At 42.3% G+C, this 19,502-nt stretch overlaps 1 protein-coding gene across 1 annotated transcript; it reads right to left on the bottom strand.

The window, feature by feature from the left end:
* Nucleotides 1-5,758: 5,758 nt before the first annotated feature.
* On the bottom strand, nt 5,759-6,854 carry fgfbp2b (fibroblast growth factor binding protein 2b). Its single transcript, XM_037689949.1, has 2 exons — nt 6,112-6,854; nt 5,759-5,994 (listed from the first exon to the last, which is right to left on the bottom strand). The coding sequence occupies exon 1, from the start codon at nt 6,798-6,800 to the stop codon at nt 6,120-6,122; it is 681 nt and encodes a 226-aa protein (XP_037545877.1). The 5' UTR covers nt 6,801-6,854; the 3' UTR covers nt 5,759-5,994; nt 6,112-6,119.
* Between the last annotated feature and the right edge of the window lie 12,648 nt (nt 6,855-19,502).

Genomic DNA, 19,502 nt, shown 5'->3' with positions numbered 1-19,502 from the left:
CAGCAGCAGGTCGTCCAGGTAAAACAAAACTCTCATCCCTGCTCTGTGTAATGGGTGCAGGGCTGTCTCCACACACTTTGAGAACGTACGAGGCGCGAGGGAATACCCAAATGGCAGCCTGTTGTACTGATACTTCATCCCCTGAAAGGCGAAACGCAGAAATTTTCTGTGTTTTGGGATGATCGGTATGTGAAAATAAGCATCTTTTAGGTCGATGGAAACAAACCAGCCGTTTCTCTGGATGTTATCCAACAGCTGTCTGGTTGTCAACATGTGAAACGGTCTGTCCATGATCGCCTTGTTGAAAGCTGGCAGGTCCAGAATCGGTCTCATCCCTCCGGTCCGTTTTGGAACCAGGAAGTAGCGAGAGTAAAACCCTGTGTTTTCCTCTCGGTTGGGAACTCTGGAGATTATGTCTTTTATCAGAAGCTCTTGGACTTCTGCATTTAGGGATGAGATTTGGTCTGGTGATGACAGGACCGTCTCTAAAACTCCTCCGAACGGAGGGGGTCGGGTTGCAAATTGCAGCGTGTAGCCTTTGCATAACACCCTGTCCATCCATTTGTCCGGCGAGCATGTTTTTAGCCACTCTGCGTAACGTTCGTGGAGTGGACATGCGTTTAAGTGATGCATCATGTTTTGAACGGATGTTATCCAATCTGCCGCCTCGACCGCCGTCATGTGCCGCGGGACTGTTTTCCGCGTGACCCAAGGCGAGGCTTCCTCGAAAGGGCTCTGAACGCACCCGTGCACTGCGTTCGGACCGCGGACCAACCCTCATGTCTGGGTGGACCGGTGTGTGCTGAGGCGAAGCATGTGACAGCTGATGACGCCGTGGGGCTGCACGTTTGACGTCGCTGTGCGAACGTTGAGAGGCGGAGGGCGTGACTTCATCAACACCGTGCTGTTGGAGTGAAGGCTGCGAGCCCCGCGGGAGCACACGTTTCTTCTGGAGGGACACGCGCCGCTCTCGCTGGAGGCGAGACTCGTCACCGGGTTCGTTCAGCTGTCCCACGCTTATGCTGCCGTGAGCTGCCAAGCGCTGAGACGCGGTGGATGACGGCCATCCGCGTTTGCTCCGGTGAGGTTTCGTGTGTTGTTCTTGCTGGGAGCAAGGGCTTCCACCGGACCCGGCCTGCAGTCCCACATTTATACCGATGTGAGCCGGTGAGTGCCGGGCACCTGTGTGTGCATCATCATCAACGCAGCGCCGTTTGGATGGAAGCTGTTTACATCGCCCGAATGCACGTTTGACACCGCTTGGATGAGGATCGTGCAGCTCTGATTGATAACGAGTTATTTCGCTTACCATTGTGTCGTGTGGGCGACTCGTCATGTCTTGGAGCGACGGTGTTTAAAAAAACCTTTATTTAAGGACACCGGCTCGTTATGTGTGGAGGGTGTGTGCGCAGCCGCTGTGAGTTCATCCGAGCTTACAGCCTGGCTAGAAACAGACACTTTGATCATTGAAAAATTATTTATTTCAATTTCCGTGTCATTATTACACACACCCTCGGCATACCATCATTTTTTAAATATTCTCCCCCGTGCGCTCTGTGATTTGTTTGCCCAGAGCGCCGTCTGCAGGTGATCTCTGGGGAAATGTTGAACTGCAGGCTGCAGGGATGAAGAGGGGTGGTCTCTGACGGGCGGGGCTGGTGGTGGAGCTGAGCGAGACGATGCCGCGGCGGCCGTGGAACGCCGTTGTTTCTGCCTCTGCTCACGACGGTCTCTCCAGCGGGCCGGGGGGCAGGATGACCCGCGCGGCTTGATGAGATGGCGCACCGCCTCTGACACCTCCTCAGACTGCTTCGAATTCGCCAGCATGGTTTTGAAGCTGCTCCCGAACAGCACATCCGGCGTGATGGGGCCCTCCATCAGGTCCTTGTGCAGTTTCTCCGGCAGCGAGGGGGAGTGACGAAGCCAGGTGGATCGTTGGATCGTTGGATCGTTGGATCATAGTCATCCACGCTGCAATCCTCGACAGGCAAACCGTAGAGGAGGCGCACATGTTGAGGATGGCGTCTGCTGTCTTACAGAGGGAGCTCTTGGTCTCCTCGGACAGGTCTGCGGCCTCCAACCTCTTGGACATGCTATATGCTAGCAACGCCACGTTGTTGCTAGCTGCGGCTGCCTGAAAAGCACACTGATGGGCTCGATTGGAGAGCGCGGTCACCGTCTGGTCGTGTTTCCCAGGAGGGACGGGACGCTGCTCCAACCTGGACAGCTTCGCTCCAAAAGTGAAAGGCTTGGCTCAAGGGGGGGGGTACCGAGGGATAGCCCCGCTCGGTGAACCCCTTCACTCTGGTGATGGGAGCGTAAGTGGAGACGGGCGCTCTCAACTTACCAGGACCGGCTGCGGCCTCGTTCCAGTAGGCCGTTACCGCTAGAAAACGAGGCCAGATGGGATCAGGACGGCGAGCCGGCGTGGAGCCAAACCTTCCCGCAAGATCATCCGATCTGAGCGGGGGAGGTAAGGGAACGGAAAGTCCCTTTTACGTTAGCAGCTTCCCGGATAATGGCGGGCAGCTCCGAGAGGAGTGCGCTGACGGCAGGGAGCGGTGTGGCCGTTGAGGCGGGAAACCCCGGAGGGTCGAGCATCCGCTCAGCCTCCCTCGTTCCAACACTGCGCTCCCCGGTAGGGAACGAGCGTTGGGGCTGCTGCTAACGTCACCGGTCCCAGAGGAATCATCCGATTTGCTCCGAGAGCCGGCGTCGAAGAAATCCATGGCGTCGTCCAGCGAACAGTCTCCCGCCACGGACAGGCAGTCCTCGATGGTAGCCTTAAACAAGGCTGCTCTCCTCTGCCTTTCCTCCGGTGGAAGGTCGTCACAGAGGCGGCAGGAGAAAGCGCGGGCGACGTGGCGGGGACCCAGGCATCCCTCTCAGGTGTCGTGCCGGTCAAAGCTGAGCAAGTAACCGGTCTTGCAAGAAGGACACAAGCGGATGGTGTTGGAGCTGGACATCTTGCTGAAGGTCAAGGTCAGTGTTATTAGCTTGCTGAAGAAAAATGGGAGCCGATTACCCGCTCTTAATGGAACATACGGATCGGGTGGGGCCCACACAGCAGGTGGGCGTGGACTCATTTTTTCAGTGTGATGCTTACGCATAACGGGATAAACCCACTAAGCGAAGGCCTTAAAGGGCAAAGCCTATACGACATAGAACTGTCTTTTCTGACTTTAGCACTCAAACTGACTGAAGATGACATCTGGTCACTTCCTCCTTTGATGATGCTGAGCTGACAATGGCTGTTCAAGCCACTCAGTCTGATAATTACAACAGTTGTTTCTGTTCATTTCTGCAAACTGGTTCAGAAATGAACATAAGCTTCAAACGTGCACGCCTCAAAAAAATGCTCTTTTCAAGTCCTGATCAGATTTAAGACATGTTGTTGTTTATTTTTGTTTTCCAGTTCCACAAAGATATTGTTAGACGTTTTTCTTCAAAAGGGATTTTATGTGAAATTGTAGCCTCTGTGTAAAACATTGAGGACCTGTTCGGTTTGCGAGGACATTTTGGTTGGTTCGTAACATGAAATCAAAGCTGTGTTATAAATGTCATGTCAAGGATCAAATGTTTGATCAAACTCTGACACTGGAAGAGACCTCCTGCAGAAACCATTCTCTCTGCTCAGCAGCGCCACCCTGTGTTCACTGCAGCCTCTGCACCCAACGCTGCTCTGCCTGGATTATTCTCTCAGCTGCAGTTTGAAGCTTGTTAATGTTCGACAAAGCAGAAAATATGAAAAGTAAAAGTCAGACCGATATTAAACATCAACCTGTCCTGATTCCAAACATTTTTCTGAAGTGGTTCAGAATTTAAATCCGTGAGTGAAATAGCAAATAAGTTGTTTGAAGATCCATTAATAAAATATTTTTCTTTTAAATAAATATCCATCCATCCATCCATCCATCCATCCATCCATCCATCCATCCATCCATTCATCCACCATCTTCTGTTTATTCTGAAGTCAGGTAAGGGGGCAGCAGCTTGAGTAGGGAGGCCCAGACATCTCTTTCCACAGCCACCTCTTCCAGCTCTTCTGGGAGGATTCCAAGTTGTTCCCAGGCCAACTGAGAGACATATAGTCTGTCCAGTGAATTATATATATACGTACAGACCCTTTCCAAAAATTTAGAATATCATGGAAAAGTTGTTTAACTTCCATAATTCCATTCAGAAAGTTAATCTTTAATAGATGATAGATTCAGGGCCCAGAATTTAAACAATTTCAAGTATTTGTTTATTTTTATTTGAAACCCACAAAAACAGGATTTCAAAAAATAAGAATACTATGAAGACATCAGCCCACACTACTTCTCAGTTTTTGCAGGAAAAAAAGAAAGAAATTAGGATCACAACAAATCAATAAAATATGGTACTTTCAAAACGATATGTCAATCTTCAATACTTGTTGGGAATCCCTTTGTCTTAATCACTGCCTCGATGTGACGTGGCATTGAGACAATCAGTCTGTGGCATTGACTGGGAGTTATGGAAGCCCAGATTTCCTTGATGCTGTCAGCTCTTCTTTGTTGTTGGTCTGGTGCTCCTCATTTTCCTCTTGAGAATACCTCATAGATTCTCAATGGGGTTTAGGTCCAGTGAGTTGGCTGGCCAGTCAAGCACTGTGGCATGGGCATCAAACCAGGTTCTGGTGCTTCTGGCAGCATGAGCAGGGGCCAGGTCCTTTTGAATGATGAAATCTGCATCTCCATACAGATCCTCAGCAGAAGGAATCATGAAGTCCTCTAAAACATTCTGATAGACTGTTGCGGTGACCTTGGATTTAAAAAAGCAGAGTTTACCAACACCTGCACAGGACAGTGCACCCCAAATCATGACTGACTGTGGATATTTCACACTGGACCTCAAGCAGTATGGGCTCTGTTTCTCACCCTTCTTCCTCCAAACACTTGATTTCTGATGAAAGACACACTTTACGTTCTTCAGAAAAGAGGACCGAGGATCCCAGCAGTTGTAGCCCATCTTGCAGCTCACGGTCATTTATTTTGCTGGTGCATCTTCTCCTGCCACATGTTGCCCTTCCACTAGACTTTCCATTGATATGCTTGGACACAGCACTCTGTGAACATCTGGATGATAAATCCCCCCCCCCCCCCCCCAAAAAAAAAAATATATATATTCAAATCCATTTTCTATATTTGATTAACATTTAGTGTCTTTGATGAATTAGGAGTTTCAGAAATGCTCAGAGTAAAGTTAATCTATGGTCTTCACTGAATGATGAACACAGGTCACTTTCAGTAAAATCCAAGTTTTTTTTTTTAAATTTATTATTTAACAATACAAAACTTTCACTTCGTCCTTTAGCTATTCCTCCTAATTCAACCTTTTTTTGAATAAAGCTCTAACATTTAGATTACAGTCTTAGATCTAGATAATAATGTGTAAACCCTCCGTTCAGATGTAGAAACAGCCTGTAAGTGTGCTCTGTTCAGATGTAGAAACAGCCTGTAAGTGTGCTGCTGTGTGTGCTAACAGCCACACAGGCCTCCTCTGTTCCTCAGCAGTTCATCTGCTCACACAAAGACGTGCTTGGCTGCACTCAGACACCTCCTGTGACTGATTGTGTCTGCACGCTAACAACTTCCTGGGGCGGGCAGCAGACATGTTACAACCTGCCATCGAGTCGACACAAAGACTCCTTTAAATGTCCTGAAACGCGACACCTTTCCTCGGTTCGACAAGAAAAACAGAGAGATGAGGCAGAAAGGGAGGTGTCACCGCTCTGATTTTATTCTTTCTGGATACAGGCTGCTGAAACATTTACACGGCATGTGAAATAACTGTTAAATCTTATACAAACACATGCACAGTAGCTGTTCACTCACGCCCACCCTTGTTTTTTTAATGACACCACATGCACCCCACGCTATAGGGAGACAGTTCTTTTAGTGGACGAGATCTTCCAAATGTTTTTGTTTCAAAGAGTCCAGAGACGACTGTGCGAGTCCTTCTGGTTCCAACCTGAAACAAACAATAAAAAAGCTCTGAACATTTTCTTTATTTATTTCTAAAACAAACAAAAAAAAAACAATATTCTTAGCTTCGCCTGTCCATCCTGTCCTCCTCAGTGTTACCCACCTAACTTCTCACTCCTGGAACCAGCTGATTAGGTAGCTGCAGACACCGTGAAAGCTCTCCCAGCAGTACTCGGTGGCGAGGCGGGAGGCGCCGGACTCGGGCTGCTCTGTGGGACGTGTGGTCTTCCCAGGCCTGGAGGTTGGTTTCCTGCCCTGCGAACCTTTGCCTGGCTGTGGCTTGACGGGCGGAGGCTGGGGCTTCGCGGGTTTGGCCGTAGCAACGAGCTTGGGCTGGGCTTGCACCGACGGTTTGCGTTGCTCCTTGGAGGCCTTGGGCCAAGAGGTGAGGAAGTTCATTTGGGCCTCGTCTGGGTATTTCTTGCACATAGGCGGGCGGTAGATTTTAGCTCCTTGACAGGCGTTCTTGAGCTTCCTCAGCTCCCACATCATCTGGGTGAAGTAGTGGCGAGGGTTGGCGTTGTAGGCGCGACACAGGCTTGGCCGGCCCTGGAAGTCGCAGTAGTAAGACTGTCCTGCGGTTTGGCCTGGACTCCTGCAGGAGACGCGCAGGCGAGTATGGTTTCCCGCTGGAAATACGGCCATAGTGCACGACTCTTTGGCCTTGGTGCTGAACCTGATCATGTCCCAGGTGTTGCGCTGCTGCTGCTTGCCGTCATGGCTGCTGCTGTTTTGAGCATTCGACGTGCAAACGTTCGCCGCCAAGAGCAGCACCAAGATCCTGGCACTCATGGTGGAGTTAGGTGTGGGAGTCAGACTTCTGTGGGTCCTTCTCTGTTTGCTCCAAGTGTTAAGAAGAAGGGGGGGGGGGGGGGGCATATAAGTGGAACTTTATACAGAAGGGGTTCACAAAGAAGGTATTATTCATGCGAGCTGAATTACTCGAGACTCCTCCTCCAGTTCCTCGAATAAACACACGTGTGGTCCTCAAAACTCAGAAGGTGATTGATGAGATGGTTGGAAAAAGGGGAAGGGGCATAAACTGAGGGAGGAAGAGGGAGGGGGAGTTTTTCCGGAGAGTAAGAGGCAAATAGGGAGGGGTCAACAGATGAGGCCCAATGCCCTGATGGTGTTTAATCCTACACAGGAGGTTCATTGACCATTCATATAGAAAGCAGAGCCAAACTGCTGACTGGAGTTATTTGGTGAGATGTTAGAAGTTTTTCCACCCTGAAAAAAATTAAATCTAGACTTTTCCATTCAAATAGATTAAAATCACAAAGACGCTTGAAGTTGATAGAAGCGTTAGAAGTTTTTGAATTATATACATCATGGTAGACGAAACCATAATAATCTGGATCTTCCTGAAGTGTTTAGTTGCAGTATGCATCAGTACTTCCCCAAAAACTGGTTAGATGAGTTCCACAGGGTCCACCAGCAGAGTTCTCCATGAGGAATCTCAGTGGGGTTTGTGAGTGGCCACACATGACGTCCTCAGAGGAGTTTCAGCTTCCTGGAAACCATCAGGACTGAAGCAAAGGTGTCCTTGGGTCAACATGAGCGCCGGAGGCTGGTCTGGTAGTTATGGAGCTGATCACCAGCAGTCCTGTGACCCTCTCACATGTGGTCACTCTGACCACATAAAGCTCTTCTTAAATACACACAATAAATACAGAACAGGAAGAGAAAGTGAATGTTCCTGTTCCTGCTGAAGGATGAGCCCTGAACCTCCAGGAAGCCTCACTCTGTTGGGAATATTTCAACTTTCTGAGGAAAAATGTGTTTTTGTTCGTTTCATAATTGATCAAACTCTTTTGTTTCCTTCTATCAATCAACAACGAAGCAGATAGAAAGATAGTTTTGGGAAGTTGTGGAAATTTATTGAAAGCAACAAAACTGAAAGCTTTAATTTATTCTCATATTTCTTAAATTAAATGAGCTCATCACGACGTCTTCGTGAGAGTAATCACACAGAACTGGGACACCTTTGAATCAATAGTGTGAACGCTTGAAATGTTCACACTATTGTGAACCATTTTTCTTCTGTATGTTTTTCGGCGCAGTTCTCATCCTGTAGTTTTGAAGCTGTTTCAACAAATCATAAATCAAAATGTTCAGCTCTTTCAGGACAATCCTGCTATGACATTAGGTATTAGTGCAACTTTAGCTTTTTTAAATATTTAGCCTTTTCTCTCATTTTTTTCTCATAGAAAATGAGTTGAGCTCATTTTAGATTCTTCAAATCTTTAGGTCTGTTTACAGCCTTTTACTGCTCCGTTCACATTTTGTTCTGGTTCAGCTTCGTTCAGCTTCCTTGTGCAAATTCAAACTTTTTTCCAGCTACTTTCAGCTGTTTTATGCTCCTTTCAGATTATTTTTGCTAACTACAAGATTTTTGTGCTTCTTCTAACTTCTTTCTGCTAATTTCAGCTTGTTCCTTTCAGTTTATTTCTGTTTCAGCTTTTTTTGCTATTTCAGCTATTACTTAGCTGTTTTATGCTAATTTTAGCTTTTTCAGCTAATTCCACTTTTGTCACACTCATTTCAACTTTTTTCAGCCAAATTCAGCAAAAACATGCTCTCTCCTCTTCCTTCTGGTAATTTAAGCTTCTTTCTGCTTTTTAAGTTACTTTTCAGCTGATTTTATTCTAATTTCAGCTTTTTTCAGGCAATTTCCACCTTTTTGTGCGCACTTCTGCTTCTTTCAGCAAACATGTTCGTTTTACTTTCTTCGGCTAATTTAAGCTTGTTCTACCTTTTCAGCTTGCTTTTTAGCATAGTTTAGCTAATTTAAGCTGTTTTCAGGTAAATTCAAGTTTTTTAAGGTAATTTATGCTACTTTCAGCCCAATTAAAATTATTTCTGCTAATTTCAAGTTGTTTTGCTCCTTTTAGCTTATTTCTGCTAGTTTCAGTTATTTCAGCCACCATTTAACTGTTTTAAGCTAATGTTAGCTTTTTCAGCTAATTCCACATTTTTTGCACTCATTTAAACTTTGTGCCCTTTCTGCTTTCTCCTGCTGATTTACGCTTGTTCTATATTTTCAGCTACATTTCAGCATGTTTTTTGTTATTTTTAGCTAATTTCAGCTGTTTTTCTGCCATAAGTGTTCACATTGCATTTTCACAGGAAGTGCAATTTCTTTAGTTGAGGTTGAATTATTAGATTTTTTTCTCAAACCTCTTCTTTGTTTTTGATGTTGCTGCTTCATTGAAATATTCACAACAATCTGAACTTTGGAAAAAAAGATAAAAACTTTCATCAGAAAGTGCTGAAAGTTTTTAAACTTTATATACTATATTCTTCAGTTGTGGTATAGCTACCCCATAAAAAAGTTCCTTAATAATGATGCTCTCATCACCGTGCTTGAATGTAGAGATGAATTTTAGAGGTTTCCTCATATGAAACTGAATACTGCAGCCGTGAAACCTTTGTTAAATCAAAATGAGAGGATTTAATTGTCAGAAAGTTATCGTTCTGGTGCCTTTGTGTAAACATCCTCAAGATTTTACGCTGCGATGAAAAGCTTTTTGTTTGAAGCTCTGTCTGACAGGATCAAACATGTGTTCGACTTTCTGTAAGTTTTTCTCGTCACCACAGAGACTCATTCATGAAAATCAGTCCAATTCTAAGACCCAAACAAAACCCCTTTACTAATAGTTCCCACAACAGTCGGTGCTGTATTCATACATATATGGAAATGAAAAGCAAGTTTTTTCAACATGGGAGCTTAAGAAAATACTTTAGAAATTGTAATTTTGTTTTGGCTGTGCACAGGTAATCTTTACATGATTACTTTCAGTGGTTGTATTCATGAGAGATGCCAGATAAAAACTTAAATCAGAGATTACAAACCAGTTTGTGAATGTGCGTTTCTGTTCAGTGACTACTTTTACGGAGGCTTTCATTTTTGCACTTTCTTTGTCACAGCAACTGTTTAAACGCTCCAATATCAATGGACAAATATGAAAATATTAAATGATCGTCAAAGAAAAAAAACCTTGGAAAATTTAAAACTACTTTCTGTAAACAGTTTTTTTTAATTAAATCTAAAATTCGTAAAAAGACAATGAAAAACAAACATGTGAAAGTTGGTGGACAGTCATTCTAAAATAATTTAACTTTAATAAAAATAAAAACTCCTTTGGAGCCTGAATGAGCTCTGAAATGAGTTTAAACATCTGAACTAAACGAAACACTAACGTTTAAGAAACTGAAATATTTTTCATGAGAAGCTGAGTTCAAGGCCTGAGGACGTTCGAAAACCTTTTATTTTAGTTCAGTCAGCTGAGGAAGCAAAGACTTTCATGTCAGACACCATAAATGTAAATGACGTGTAAAACAATGAAGCTTGAATTTCTTAAGATGCTGTAAATAAATTCTAAAGAGTCCAAAATGTGTTTCATCTGAACCGTCCTCTCATCAGAACATTTTGTAAAGTTTCAGAAAACATTATTATTCATTGTGAAAATTGTTTAGATGATTTAAGTCAAAAAGTTTGTATTTGGTTTACCATATGAGTCTGATATAGTTATAATTTATTATTCAAAAGATTAATACGTTAATGAAAGAAACACAAAACTAACATGTGTTGGACAGCAACTTTTATTCACAGATTAATTCCAATGTGGGTTGTGTGTCGTTCAGGCCTCTGCCATTATATTTACCGTAATTTCTGGACTATTGAGCGCACCCGAATATAAGCCGTGCTTGTCTATAAGCCACGGGTGTTCACGTTGTAACATGAGAATTTTACGCTGAAAGATATTTTTTAAATTTTAATTAAATATGTACCGGTAACATACACAAATACGTACAGTAGATGTTTTTTTTCTGAACAGTGCCTGAAACATGGCTGGTTAAAAAAATAAAAATACAGTAGCCTACCAGGAAGTCATTGATCGCTATCTTCACCTTCTCCCTGCGCAGCTTGCTCCTCCATCATTCAGATGCCTTTCGAAACAGGGAGGGGGAAACAGGAGGGGAGGAGAGGGGAGTTGGGGGTACCCCAAAGGGAACCCCCTCCCCGTTCTCCCCTCCCAGTTTCATTTGTCCACTGTGACCTGTTCGGTAATTCCATTGGTCAGATTTTATTAATGTTTAAACCTTTATTTATGTAGGTAGTCACATTGAGTCACGAGGACCCACCCCCCAAAAGTGACGTGTATTGGGCAGCTATGTGAGCGCCCGGGTGTGACGAGGCTAAATGTTTTGGTGGCATTAAGCTTGTTAGCTCGTCAAAAAACAAAAACAAATTAGCTGCAGAATTGTATAACCCACGGTGTTCAAAGTGTGTGAAAAAGTAGCGGCTTATAGTCCAGAAATTACGGTACTCTGCTGCGTATTTACGGCAGATACGTATTTAAACAGCTGTGTGTAATTCATACAGTTTGTTTGTGTGAACCATCTTAAAAACCCTGTTATGGGAGCACAGGGAGGAACTCTGGACTCAATGTCTCAACATACACAGTCAGCTAAAGCTGCCAGTGAACTTTCTCTGTGTTTAAAGGAATAGATTGCCAATATGGAGCAAGCTCTGTAAATTAAAAGAGAAATAAGTAAATGTTTCCTGATCCTCTCAGTTGAGTTTTTGACATTTAGTGGCATGAATCACACTGACTTTGAGTACCCCCTCACTTGTTTTTAGCAGCACACGGTTAAATTTTAGGGCTTTTGGTAAAACGTCTGAGCAATACTTTAATAAATCACAAAAGATTATGGAGTTTTAGTGATCACTAGACTCTTCAGAGCCATCATGAAGTCAACATTTTGATTAGTCAAGCTTTTTTTTTTTTACAACGACAATCCATTTATTTTAATAAATAAAAATCATTGTGGAGCCCCTGGAATAGACACAACATTGGTATCTGCTCTAAAAATGAGTAAGAAAGCATATTTTTTAAAAACCATTCCCTTAAATCGACCTAATTCATGCATGTTAATCCAAAATGATACTAGGATACAAAAATCCACAGGAAATACAACTACCTCTACAAAAAACTGCTAGTGTGTTATAAAACAAAGATTAACAAAAAAAAGTGTAAAACCTTCACGAGTTTTGAAAGTGTAAAAACTGTACACTTTTATCACCAAATATTACAAATTGTTCCTTTACAGCTCATCTAAGTGATGCACAGAATAAATGCTGGAGGGGCTGGATGATGTCAGAGATCCCTGTCAAATAGGCTGAAGGAGTGTTGGGGCTTCATCCTGCACCTCAGAGCTCCTGATTGGTTTTCTTCCCTTTAGTCATAAAAGTGTTGGAAGATATTTAAAAGTTGAGAAGTCCAGAAAGCCTGGACAACAGAGAATCTGTGTATTAACAATCTGTGTCGTTGGGTAAGATAGAGGAGTTGACAGGTGAGCTCTTACCTGACAGAACACATCAGTTCCAGCTCTCCTGTCCGCTGTGGAGAAGAATTAGGATACAAATCAGCTGTGGGGTGATGGAACAAGAACATTAGAACAAGAACATAAGAACAAGAACATCAGAACAAGAACATCAGAACAAGGACATCAAAACAAGAACATTAGAACAAGAACATTAGAACAAGAACATCAGAACAAGAACATCAGAACAAGAACATCAGAACAAGGACATCGGAACAAGGACATCGGAACAAGAACATCAGAACAAGAACATCTGAACAAGAAGATCAGAACAAGAACATCAGAACCAGAACAGCTAGAAGACATTTTGCTGTTCTGTGAACAGACTTAAACTACCTAACTTACTTCAGCTGTTAGTGTCAAAACAAATGCACACAGCTATTACTGTTGCATGCACAGGTCTGGACACCCCTCAGTATTTTTAGTTTGCCTCTCAAGAAACGCAACAGATCTCTTTTACTGCAGCATCATAGTCTTATTAGCCAAAGAAATGTAAAGTAGATTCAGAAAAAAAAATCAGATTTGTGAAAGGAAGTCTGACTTCTTTAATCTTGTTCTTTGCACAGTTGTTTTCAAAGTTCAGGTCAAGAAGCACACTGTGGGTCATAAAACAACAAGGCAGTGGTCTTGAGATGATTTCCAGAAATCCAATGTAATTGAAATAAATACTGGTAGTAGCACATTTTAGCCATAAGAAAAACAAAACAGCTGACATAAATTGATAAAATGACTAACAGTTGTTAAGGCTGTCATTGCATCCTTGTTTTTTCTGGTTTATTAACATTGGTTGTGCACTTTGACCAGCGAGAGCGTGTCGCAAGCCTCTGATGAGGTTATTTTGTGGGTCAGGATAGAAAAGTTTGGGAGCCATTGATCTACATGACAGCCACAAAGCTTGAGGCTACCGGAGAACATCAACGTGTTTTAACAAAGCTGGGACTTTTCGATAATGTTTCTATGCTAAACTTAGGTATAAAAAAAAAAAAAGTCCGACCTAGAAAATTGCTACAAAAACATTTGACCGTTTGACTTCAAACTTAGAAATAGGAATGCTCTCCCATTCATGTCTAATACAGGCCTCTAACTGTTCAATCTTCTTGGGCCTTCTTTGTTGCACCTTCCTCTTTATGATGCGCCAAATGTTCTCTATAGGTGAAAGATCTGAACTGCAGGCTGGCCATTTCAGTACCCGGATCCTTCTCCTATGTAGCCATGATGTTGTGATTGCTGCAGAATGTGGTCTGGCATTATCGTGTTGAAAAATGCAGGGTCTTCCCTGAAAGAGATGACGTCTAGATGGGAGCATATGTTGTTCTAGAACCTGAACATAGTTCTCTGCATTAATGGTGCCTTTCCAGACATGCAAGCTGCCCATGCCACAAGCGCTCATGCAACCCCATACCATCAGTGATGCAGGCTCCTGAACGGAGCATTGATAACAACTTGGGCTATCCTTGTCCTCTCTGGTCCGGATGACATGGCGTCCCAGTGTTCCATAAAGAACTTCAAATCATGACTCATCTGACCACAGAACAGTCTTCCATTTTACCACACTCCATTTTAAATGACCCCTGGCCCAGTGCAAACATCTGAGCTTGCTTAGAAATGGCTTCCTCTTTGCACTGTAGAGTTTCAGCTGGCAACGGTGGATGGCACGGTGGATTGTGTTCACTGACAATGCTTTCTGGAAGTATTCCTGAGCCCATTCTGTTATTTCCTTGACAGTGGCATTCCTGTTTGAGGTGCAGTGACGTTTAAGGGCCCGGAGATCACGAGCATCCAGTAGAGTTTTACGGCCTTGACCCTTACGCACAGCGATTGTTCCAGATTCTCTGAATCTTTTGATGATGTTATGCACGGTTGATGATGATAACTTAAAAGTCTTTGCTATTTTACGCTGGGTAACACCATTCTGGTATTGTTGCACTATCTTTCTACGCAACAGTGGTGGAATTGGTGATCCTCTTACCATCTTGGCTTCTGAGAGACACCAACACTCTGAGAATCTCTTTTTATACCCAATCATGTTGTCAATTGACCTAATTAGTGTTAATTGGTCTTCCAGCTCTTCGTTATATGCTCAATTTCCTTTTGCCAGCCACTTTTTGCTACTTGTCCCAACTTTTTGGGGATTTTTTGACACTGTGAAATTTTGAATCAACATATTTTTCCTTTGAAATGTTACATTTACTCAGATTAAACTTTTTATCTGTCATCTATGTTATATTACGAATAAAATATTGACATTTGCCATCTCCACATCATTGCATTCAGTTTTTTTTTTCACAATTTGTTTAGTGTCCCAACGTTTTTGGAATCCGGTTTGTACACACACATACATACAGGTCATATTGTGATAAAGGTCATTATTTTCCATAATGTAATGATAAAAATGAAACTTTCATATATTTCAGATTCATTGGACACCAACTGAAATATTTCAGGTCTTTAATTGTTTTAATACTGATGATTTTGGCATACAGCTCACGAAAACCCAAAATGCCTGTCCCAAAAAATTAGCATATTTCATCCCATCAATGAAAGACAAGTGTTTTTAATAAAAAAAACGCCAACCTTCAAATAATCATGTTCAGTTATGCACTCAAAACTTGGTCGGGAATCTTTTGCATGAATGACTGCTTCAATGTGGTGTGGCATGGAGGCAATCAGCCTGTGGCACTGCTGAGGTGTTATGAAGGCCCAGGACGCTTCAATAGCGACCTTAAGCTCATCCAGAGTGTTGGGTCTTGCGTCTCTCAACTTTCTCTTCACAATATCCCACAGGTTCTCTATGGGGTTCAGGTCAGGAGAGTTGGCAGGCCAATTGAGCACAGTAATACCATGGTCAGTAAACCATTTACCAGTGGTTTTGGCACTGTGAGCAGGTGCCAGGTTGTGCTGAAAAATGAAATCTTCATCTCCATAAAGCTTTTCAGCAGATGGAAGCATGAAGTGCTCCAAAAACTCCTGATAGCTAGCTGCATTGACCCTGCGCTTGATAAAACACAGTGGACCAACACCAGCAGCTGACATGACACCCCAGTGACTGTGGAAACTTGACACTGGACCTCAAGCAATGTGAATTCTGTGTCTCCTCTCTTCCTCCAGACTCTGGGACCTTGATTTCCAAAGGAAATGCAAAATTTACTGTAATCAGAGAACATAACTTTGGACCAGTCAGCAGCAGTCCCAGGCGAGATGCTTCTGACGCAGTCTCTTGTTCAAGAGTGGCTTGACCTGGGGAATGCGGCACCTGTAGCCCATTCCTGCACACGTCTGTGCACGGTGGCTCTGGATGTTTCTACTCCAGACTCAGTCCACTCCTTCTGCAGGTCCCCCAAGGTCTGGAATTGGCCCTTCTCCACAATCCTCCTCAGGGTCCAGTCACCTCTTCTCGTTGTGCAGCGTTTTCTGCCACACTTTTCCCTTCCCACAGACTTCCCACTGAGGTGCCTTGATACAGCACTCTGGGAACAGCCTATTCGTTCAGCAATTTCTTTCTGTGTCTTACCCTCTTGCTTGAGGGTGTCAATGATGGCCTTCTGGACAGCAGTCAGGTTGGCAGTCTTACCCATGATTGTGGTTTTGAGTAATGAACAAGGCTGGGAGTTTTTAAAAGCCTCAGGAATCTTTTGCAGGTGTTTAGAGTTACGTCGTTGATTCAGATGGTTAGGTTAATAGCTTGTTTAGAGAACCTTTTCATGATATGCTAATTTTTTTGGACAGGCATTTTGGGTTTTCATGAGCTGTATGCCATAATCATCAGTATTAAAACAATTAAAGACCTGAAATATTTCAGTTGGTGTGCAATGAATCTGAAATATATGAAAGTTTCATTTTTATCATTACATTATGGAAAATAATGACCTTTATCACAATATGCTAATTTTTTGAGAAGGACCTGTAGTTAGTCTTCAGTTACTTTCAGCTAATATTTTGCAACTTTTTTCTAGTTCGCTTATTTTTACTTTTAGCTTTTAATTATCCATATACAATTTTTAGCTTGTAGCTACCCTTTTCATACTTTAGCTTGTATAGCATTTTGCTACTTTCAGCCTACTTGTTACTGAAATTTATTTTGTACTTTAGTTTTTAGCTGGCCTTTTGCTACTTTTAGCTTCTAGCTATAATTTTGTTACTTTTAGCTTTTAGCTAGGCTTGCTACTATTAGCTTTAGCTAGTCTATAAATATTTTATCTTTTAGTTAGCCTTTTTTACTTTTATTTAGCCTTTACTAACTTTAGCTTATAGATAGTTTTTGATCCTTTAGCTTCTCTTTGAATTTTTGTTACTTTTGACTAGCCTTGTGCTATTTTTAGATTTAAGATAGCCTTTTAAAAATCAGAATCATAATCAGCATTATTGCACCGAAGCACAACAAAATTACATTTCAGTACAGCCCGTGCAAGTAAAACACAAACAAACAGACATGGGGGTGTCTGAGGCTGCGGCCTCATGGGAGGTGCTGCCCTTTTCGATTAGATAAAGAAAAGAGAAACACAAAAGAAGAGGATGTGTTTAAAAAAAAAAAATCATATTTCACACCGTGTCCTAGATGGGACACAATGCTAAAGTTGCAAAAAAAAAAAAAAAAAAAAAAAAACCCAACCTCAGCACAGAAATAGCAGCATATTGATGACATTATAATACAGTGCCTTGCGAAAGTATTCGGCCCCCTTGAACTTTTCAACCTTTTGCCACATTTCAGGCTTCAAACAAAAATATATAAAATTTTAATTTTTTGTTAAGAATCAACAAGTGGGACACAATTGTGAAGTGGAATGAAATTTATTGGATGTGTCAAACTTTTCTAACAAATAAAAAACTGAAAAGTGGGGCGTGCAATATTATTCAGCCCCTTTACTTTCAGTGCAGAAAACTCACTCCAGAAGTTCAGTGAGGATCTATGAATGATCCAATGTTGTCCCAAATGACTGATGATGATAAATAGAATCCACCTGTGTGTAATCAAGTCTCTGTATAAATGCAACTGCTCTGTGATAGTCCCAGGGTTCTGTTCAAAGCGCAGAGAGCATCATGAAGACTAAGGAACACACCAGGCAGGTCCGAGATACTGTTGTGGAGAAGTTTAAAGCCAGATTTGGATACAAAAAGATTTCCCAAGCTTTAAACATCCCAAGGAGCACTGTGCAAGCAATCATACTGAAATGGAAGGAGTATTAGACCACTGCAGATCTACCAAGACCCGGCCGTCCCTCTAAACTTTCATCTCGAACAAGAAGAAGACTGATCAGAGATGCAGCCAAGAGGCCCATGATCACTCTGGATGAACTGCAGAGATCTACAGCTGAGGTGGGAGAGTCTGTCCATAGGACAACAATCAGTCGTACACTGCACAAATCTGGCCTTTATTGAAAAGTGGCAAGAAGAAAGCCATTTCTCAAAGATATCCATAAAACGTGTTGTTTAAAGTTACCCACAAGCCACCTGGGAGACACACTAAACATGTGGAAGAAGGTGCTCTGGTCACATGAAACCAAAATCCAACTGTTTGGCCACAATGCAAAATGATATGTTTGGTGTAAAAGCAACACGGCTCATCACCCTGAACACACCATCCCCACTGTCAAACATGGTGGTGGCAGCATCATGGTTTGGGCCTGCTTTTTGTCAGCAGGGACAGGGAAGATGGTCAGAATTGATGGGAAGATGGATGGGGCCAAATACAGGACCATTCTGGAAGAAAACCTGTTTGAGTCTGCAAGAGACCTGAGACTGGGACGGAGATTTATCTTCCAACAAGACAATGATCCAAAACATAAAGCCAAATCTACAATGGAATGGTTCACAAATAAACGTATCCAGGTGTTGGAATGGCCAAGTCAAAGTCCAGACCTGAATCCAATCGAGAATCTGTGGAAAGAGCTGAAGACTGCTGTTCACAAACGCTCTCCATCCAACCTCACTGAGCTCGAGCTGTTTTGCAAAGAAGAATGGGCAAGAATTTCAGTCTCTCCATGTTCAACACTGATAGAGACAAACCCCAAGAGACTTGAGCTGGAACTGCAGCAAAAGGCGGCGCTACAAAGTATTAACGCAAGGGGGCCGTATAATATTGCACGCCCCACTTTTCAGTTTTTTATTTGTTAAAAAAGTTTGACACGTCCAATAAATTTCATTCTACTTCACGATTGTGTCCCACTTGTTGTTGATTCTTCACAAAAAATTTAAATTTTATATTTTTATGTTTGAAGCCTGAAATGTGGCAAAAGGTTGAAAAGTTCAAGGGGGACGAATACTTTCGCAAGGCACTGTATATATGCATGAGGAAGGCCAACAAAAATTAGAGTCTAAATACTTAAATTTAGTCTCTAGTTAGTCTTTAGTTACTTTTAGCTAATATTTTGCAACTTTTTTCTAGTTAGCCTATTTTTACTTTTAGCTTTAGCAAGACTTAACAACTTTTAGCTTGTAGCTAGCTTTGTGATACTTTAGCTTTTAGGTTGTAACCTTTTGCTTCTTTCAGCTAACTGAAATTTGTATTTTTTTTTTAGCTTTTAGCTGGCCTTTTACTACTTTTAGCTTCTAGCTATAATGTTGATACTTTTAGCTTTTAGCTAGGCTTTTTCTAGCTTTTAGTTAGTGTCCTGTTTCTTTTAGCTTTAGTAACGAAGATATTTCTTCAGCATGCTTTAGTGATCATTTATCACTTCGCAATCAAGCTGTATTTTCTCAGAAAAAGTAATTTATTTAGTTTTCTGCAATCCTCAGCTACATAAATATTTAAATAAATATCAACAAGCTATTTTTCTATCTTTAGAAACAGATATATGATATGTGCGCTTTAAAAGGGGGAAAAATCCATCTGAGCTCTGCTGCAGGACTGTGTTGACGTGTTCTGGGTGAAAGAGCCGCTTGTTCAAACCAAAGAGTCCAATCATTTTTCCACAGAGGATGTCTGACATTATTTTTGGACTCGGAAGATTTTAAAAGCTTTGGCACTCCTAAAAAGACTTTTAAAAAGCGTGTAAATCTTATATAAATGAACATTCTTTGATAAAAATTTCAACAATTTTCAAACTCTCAAGTTCACTTACAGACTAAAAATGATGGATACAAACTTTTCACTTTAATTTTGTTTGT

Source organism: Nematolebias whitei, chromosome 16 (genome assembly GCF_014905685.2).
Source record: "Nematolebias whitei isolate Nwh7 chromosome 16, NemWhi1, whole genome shotgun sequence".
NCBI classification, from domain to species: domain Eukaryota; kingdom Metazoa; phylum Chordata; class Actinopteri; order Cyprinodontiformes; family Rivulidae; genus Nematolebias; species Nematolebias whitei.
Note: the sequence above shows the minus strand (reverse complement) of the source record. Positions and strands in the feature narration are given on the sequence as shown.

Bases quoted from the DNA above. Each gene is read 5' to 3' on its own strand.
- fgfbp2b (XM_037689949.1), bottom strand. From the start codon at position 6,800: ATGAGTGCCAGGATCTTGGTGCTGCTCTTGGCGGCGAACGTTTGCACG.